This window comes from Spea bombifrons, chromosome 13 (assembly GCF_027358695.1).
Source record: "Spea bombifrons isolate aSpeBom1 chromosome 13, aSpeBom1.2.pri, whole genome shotgun sequence".
NCBI lineage: Eukaryota > Metazoa > Chordata > Amphibia > Anura > Pelobatidae > Spea > Spea bombifrons.
The window spans coordinates 3,872,757-3,879,877 of NC_071099.1; the positions used below are offsets into that span (position 1 = coordinate 3,872,757).

The window sequence follows — 7,121 nt, forward strand, 5'->3', positions numbered from 1 at the left end:
CATAATTGAGTATACATTTTACATAACCATTTAAAATTGATATATAGATAACTGTATGCAATATAATATTTATACATATATAGGAATGTGTGATCTTAACAGACAGAAAAAATATATATTTTAGAGCAAAAGTAACACACTTGCATTAATCTATATTTTTGAGATTTAGTTAAATTTGGCTGTTGGGAAGAGATCCTAAATCTGTGAGCACAAGCCACGTCATAATGTATATAACACAGGATTGAAATAATATTCTGGAGACCTTATATGCTTGATTACACAAGTTATGGTGCAACTAGTAGGCCTGTTCTTGGTGCAATGTTTGCCCAAATTGTTCATGATTTTGGTAGCCATAATTAATTCAGGGTTCTGGTTAGTCGGATAGACTTGCTGCTAGCTCATGGCACAAACACTGGCACAACAGACAGAGTACAAGGGTACATGGCACTAAGCTGACCAACACAATGCCAAGAGGCAGTTGCTGGATCATAAGAAGATAGACACCAAGGGGCAGTGAGCTAAAATACACAAGGCACAGGAATCCCAGTAGGACACGTGGCACAGGCCTGCAAGGGCAGCAAGGGTGAGGGACACAGGAACTTGGTAGCCATGCCAGACTTGATGAGAACTTCACACTCAAAATGTCTAGTATTGTTATGTCCTCACCAGGCCCTGGTGGCTCCTCCGACACCTCCATGATAGTGATAACCAAGCATTCCGAGGAGTTAGCCCCTCGACAGAGATCTCCAGGACTTAAGAGCACTTCGGGTGCCACAGAGCAACCACGCCTCCGTGTCCACTCTTGACAGCTGAGTTTGGATAGCAGACAGCTGTCATCGGGCAACAGCTGTAGGTCTTCAGGTAATGAAGTCTCCTGTCTGCAGAAAGGGCAGCTGAGGGTGGTTGGGGGACCTGAGCCCCAGGTAGATACCATCTTCCTGAGGCAACGGGCACACACGCGATGGTCACACCCTAGCACTTTAGGGCGATGTTGTTTTGTGTCAAAACCATTGTAACAAATTTTGCACTCCAGCTCCAAGGCACCCAGTAGTGGCTCCAAGGCGTCCCCATCACAACTAGACATACTGAGTAAGAAAGCTGATGCCGTTGATAGGGCAAAGTCAGGCCCTGGTGTGACAGGAAAATAGGACAAGGAAAATTAATATGAGTTAGTAAAATATACATGAAGGGCTGATTGTATATCAGGGCAAGACTCATATTCTGAAAATAAAAATATTCCCTATCTACACCAAAGATTTACACGCCTTGCATGTTTATACCCTACCAGCCCATTACACTGCATTCAATACAGTAGAAAATGTATTTTAAATTTTTAATCCATCTCTAAAACATTTTATAAATCCCCTATAAACAGGATATATACGTTCCAAAATCACTAACATATACACTGCATTTTACAAATCACCATATTCATCCTGTACAAAATAAGGTTTGAAATGCTGTGCTTTATCCCATACATACTCATGTCTAGCTTCCTCTGTATACTATACTAACTTACGCATGTTTATGTCTCCTATACACGTAGTATGTAAAATACATTCACCTTTATCTGTCCTCTGTACACTATATAGCAAATGCATGTTCACCTGTAGCCCTCTTACATCTACTTTATACCAAATGCATGTTCAGCTGTAGCCCTCTTACATCTACTATATTATGTTACTCATATATTACGTTCTTGCCCCTATATATTACCCCATGCAGATTTATCTTCAACCCCTGTTAGATGCCTCACACTGGGGAACTTCAGAAGAATGAGCCTGGCAGCCACCTACCTCAATGCTGTTGGGTTTAATCCGCTTTTATAAAGGAATAAGAAGGATGATTGAAAGCAGAAAAGAGGTACGGACGGGATGAGGCAGAGAAAAAAGGGTTGGAGTGAGTGTAATAGGTATGCAGGGAGGATGGAAACGGTTACGTAAAACGATTCAGCTTGGTTTTATATTTGTGCCGACATAAAATAAGCCCAATGGTTGTCATGGAAACAGAGAGAAGGGACATGACCATCACATCATACTGCAGCATCTGTGGCCAGATCTTGGGATATATGGATGCAGCTAAATGAAAACATATATATAATTTTAGTCTTTTCAAAAATTGTTATGCAGTGTTCCTGGGAAATACATTCATATGGCATGATTGCATGAATTGTTTTCAATAATAAGACATTTCATGGCAAATCACAGATCTGGTTATAGAAATATGACATCACATAGTACATATAATTGTAGTGCTAGGAACCTACAGGTGCATTCAGGGGTATCGTAGCAATAGGGTCTGGTTACAGGAATTAGTAAACTACATAGCCCTCTAGTTAAAGCAACGAACCACGGCAAGTTATAAAGCACTTAGATGTGCGGCTACATCAATAATATGTAACGTGTTGCAAACCACTAAAGTTTGGTCATAGCAAAGGGGAATTACAAGTGATCATGTATTCAGGCATTCGGTAACAACGAAATGGCTTGGCTGTAATCCGCTCAGGAGTTTGGTTAATGTAATATGGTATTAGAGGTTGTTATGTACACAGTGCTCTGATACCATAAATGGTGGTTTAAAGTTTAAATCATTTGGGAAGTTGGTTACAGTAAAGGATTTTATGATCATAGAGCTGAGAACAGAAACCTTATTACAGTAAGAAGGTGGTTCTTATGTGCAATTAACAGTAGTGACAATCCACAGTGGCAGCTATAGGTGAGGCCAGGTGGGGCCCCTTTGAGAATAAATATATATAATTTCCCTTCTATAATTATTTAGGCCCACCTGTGCCAATCTCTTCAAAGAGGGACTTGGACCAGCCCGCTTGCAGAGGAGTGAATGCAGTGGGGGTCACATGGCTCACTGTGTGTATGAGAGGTAGTGTGTGTGTGTGTGTGTGTGTGTGCGTTAGTAGGATTGTGTATGTGTACAGCTGTGTAAGTGGGTGTTAGAGGGGATTTTCATGTGTAAGTGTGTGCTAGTCATCTGGCACACTGGGCAAATGACTGGTGGACTGCTGGCCAGCATTGACCCAAATTCACCCGATCTGCCGCTCCAGCACCAGTATGTCTTATGTATGTCAAGTTCAAAGCTATTGTTAATTTTATATTCACCCTACATGTAATACCACTACAGATCAGCTGGCATTCTATAAATAGTGCTAGCAGATTTTGTAGCGCTTTTATCATATGAGACACGGAAAATATTTTACAAAGAGAACTTAAAATGACAACAACGATAATACACATTAAAACATACTGCTACAGAAGGAGAAGAGGACCCTGTTCCAGCGAGCTTACAATCTATTAGGTGGTTAAGGGGAACATAAAACCACTACTTCAAGCTTATTCACAGAAAAGATATTTAACTATAGTAACATTCACCCCATCATGGTATTTATATTGGATATAAAATTCAACCAAAAAAATGTGTGTAAAATTGAAACACACATTACTGTAAGAACTAAAAAAACAAGGACGTCTCTTACATTGCAGGGTTGTTGTAATATTTTTATAGGCATGTTTAAGCCATTGGATGGGATAACCTTTTTATTGAAAGATTTCAATTAGGGCTTGGTCTTTAAATGTAAACTGTTCTACTGTCTATAAATTATCTGTCTCAAGTATTCCAAATGGTATTCCTCTCCTGAGACAGCTTGCATTGTCTTGAGATACATTCATGAACATTAGAGAGGTTAAATCCAAGCCAATATGGGATTTACTACCTACATACGAAGCAAATTAGCATGCCCTGCTTAATTCATTATTTAGAGAATCCACTTTTATGCCTTTACCCTGTGTGTGATATGCATAATTGCTGGCTGCCCTGGGAAATTAATTATTTATTTAGGTATTTAACTTTTTGGCATTATCGTTTATTTGTGTGTCCTTTGATTTGTTTATATCGAATCATTGGTACCCTGTACCCTTATAATCGAGCAATCGTTTGCTCGATTATAAGACGACCCTGATTATAAGACGACCCCCAAATCTTAATATTAATTTAGGAAAAAAAGAAAAAGCCTGAATATAAGACGACCCTATAGGAAAAAAGTTTTACCAGTAAATGTTAATTCATTTAAACAATTTTTTTAATAAAAGGTATGCTTGAGAAAAATATTTTGGTTTTATTTCCTTCTATTTTCCAACTTGCCCCCCAGTTATGCAGATCTCCCCCAGAAGTGACTTATACCCCCTATATGCCACTGTGCCCCATGATATGCCTTTTAACCCTCTAAATGCCACTGTGCCCCATGATATGCCTTTTAACCCTATATGCCACTGTGCCCCATGATATGCCTTTTAACCCTATATGCCACTCTGGCACTTAGAGGGTTAAAAGGCATATTATGGGGAAGAGTGGCATATAGGGAAGTTTAAGGCATTTCAGGAGGCAGAGTGGCATTAAAGGGGTTAAAAGGCATTTCACAGAGCACTCTGCCTCCAGAAATGCCTTACACCCCCCATTTAACACTCCCCCTCCCTCCTCCAAACTTACCGGTGCTTCTGAGTTGGGGGGGGTGCATAACACAGGAGGGTCCAGGTCCCCTGCATCTGAGCCCCAGGTGCTTAGTCCGGGCAGCATGTAGAGCTCCACGCGAATCGCGTAGAGCTCTACACGCTGCCCGGACTAAGCACTGGGGACCCAGAAGCACCGTTAAGTTGGAGGGGGCATAACACAGGAGGATGCAGGTCCCCTGCATCCTCCTGTGTTATGCCCCCCCTCCAACTTACCGGTGCATCTGAGTCCCCGGTGCTTAGTCCGGGCAGCGTGTAGAGTTCTACGCGATTGTATCGTGTAGAGCTCTACGCGATTGTATCGTGTAGAGCTCTACACACAGCCCGGACTAAGCACCGGGGACTCAGAAGCACCGGTAAGTTGGGGGGGGTTAACACAGGAGGATCCAGGTCCCCTGCATCGCTGCGGGGGATCTGGATCTTAGTCTCATAATCAGACCTATTTGAGGTCTGATTATAAGACGACCCTGATTATAAGACGAGGGTTATTTTTCAGAGCATTTGCTCTGGAAAAAACCTTGTCTTATAATCGAGCAAATACGGTAATTTATAAATGATTGTTGACAGCAATCACACTCCTATCATGCCCAGCCAACCAATACATTCTGGAATCTGGATATGCCTGAGATTGCTGTTAACAATCATTATATATATATATATATATATATATATATATATATATATATATATATATATATATATATATTAACATTATTAAAATGTTTTGTATAATTTCGGTGTGTAACTTATTTTCATTTTGGTGCATCCCTAGAATAAATAGAACTATTACATTTTTACTTATCCAGAATCCTCAATTTGTAGTCAAAAAAACTTTCTAGGCCCAGAAATCAGTGAGAAGAAAAGTAAAGGTTTTGTGTAATTTACTTTATTTTAATCTGCATACCTTATTAAAGGCTATATTTTCTCACAGTGAAAAATTAGTGCGGCCCTTGCACATATACAATTCTGCTGAAGTGGCCCACTGCAGAAAAAACTTGGACACCCCTGCCCTAAGGTTTAGTTCTAGGACCCCTTTTGTTCTCACTTTACACTACCTCACTTGGCAAACTAATCTCATCCTTTGACTTTCAATACCACCTGTATGCTGATGACACCTTTCCTCTCCTAAACTCTATCCTTAGACCGTGTAACAACTGCCTTGCCTCTGTCTTTTCCTAAAACTTAATCTCTCGAAAACGGAACTCCTCAAATCACCTCTCTCTAATGCTAACATTCCCTCATTAGTTTCCCTCAGTGTCAATGATGCAATCATCTCTCCATGATGGAGTGCCGGCATCAGTCCTAACACAAGCTGCCAGTAAGGCTCTTGTCCCTGCCCTCGTTATCTTCTGCCATGGTTATTGTAACTCTGTCTTAGCTAGTCTTCCTCATACATGTTGTTGAGATTCCGTTATACCACACAATAATGATACTTTATTTAAGATCCAACAGGTTTATTGTGTGTGTGTGACAGTTGGCAAAACAACTACAGTTATCAGCCAGAAAGATGACATCATTGCAGCTTTATCCAGGCTTCCGTAGCAGCACCACTTACATCCTTTCATGTATGCTGCAGCCCATCCTCCACAACCCCAAAGATTTCGGGGGAAAAAACACAAAACGCTACACCCGTCTCGTCCATCTACAATCCATCACGAATGCTGCTGCCAGACTTATCTTCCTCTCCCATCGCCTTACTAACACCTCTCCTCTCTGTCTCTTCATCATGATCATCATTTCAAAATCTTGACTCTTGCTTTCAGAGCTCTTCATAGCGTTTCCCCTACTTACATCTCCTCACTGATTTATAAATACGCTCCTTACCAGTCTCTCCACTCATCCAATGATCTGTCACCTCCTCTGATTTGTAGCGCACATATTATGCTTGCAAGACTTCTCAAGGGCTTCCCCTGTCGTCCTCAGGATTGCCCTTAACCAGCCTATCTGTCTTTCCTCCTTCCTTCGGTACTTCCTTCGGTAAAATCCCTAAAGACCCACATTTTAAAGGACATCTATGAACTTACACCCTTAACACCCTTCCTCCCATATTCTTTTAGCTCGCCTTTCCTAGTACTTTTCCTGCAATACTTATACTAGTGTGGCTGGTCCATCCCTAACAATGGCACTAAAATCTGCAGGCTGGGTTACTATACCCTTAACACAGGTACTTCCATAGAAAGTGTGCCTTAGGTCTTACCACTAAGTCCAGACTTTTTCCCCCCTAATGACAGCCTGGATTCTCCCCTATTGGCAGTGATGCTGGTTTTACTTTGTGTAATGGCACAATTGCTGGTACAACGTTATAACAGGAATTCCAGATTGCGTGATTGGGCATTTCCTTTCGGCAGGTGTCAATGTCTGGGATCTTTGATTGAGCCCTGCTTTCTAATCGTAGTGTGATCAATGCAGGGGAGATTGAAGGGGTTAAACGGTTAATATTTAAAGAGTCTCAGGGTTAGCTTATTAAGAAAGTTCCTAGGTATGGGTATCTGTGCTTTTGCTTATTAAGACACAATTCCTTCGCGTTGAAGCTACCCAGATACCTATATGTGGAATAATTTATAAAACACTCACAGAGAAGAAGAAAAACTTTCAGCATGGTCT

At 41.0% G+C, this 7,121-nt stretch overlaps 1 protein-coding gene across 1 annotated transcript; it reads right to left on the reverse strand.

Annotated features, from left to right (window-relative positions):
• Positions 1 to 1,927, reverse strand: LOC128471787 (E3 ubiquitin-protein ligase RNF182-like). The gene is made up of 2 exons (XM_053453763.1): positions 1,797 to 1,927; positions 1 to 1,128 (listed from the first exon to the last, which is right to left on the reverse strand). Exon 2 carries the CDS (start codon positions 1,082 to 1,084, stop codon positions 374 to 376), a length of 711 nt encoding a protein of 236 aa, XP_053309738.1. The 5' UTR covers positions 1,085 to 1,128; positions 1,797 to 1,927; the 3' UTR covers positions 1 to 373.
• Positions 1,928 to 7,121: the final 5,194 nt, after the last annotated feature.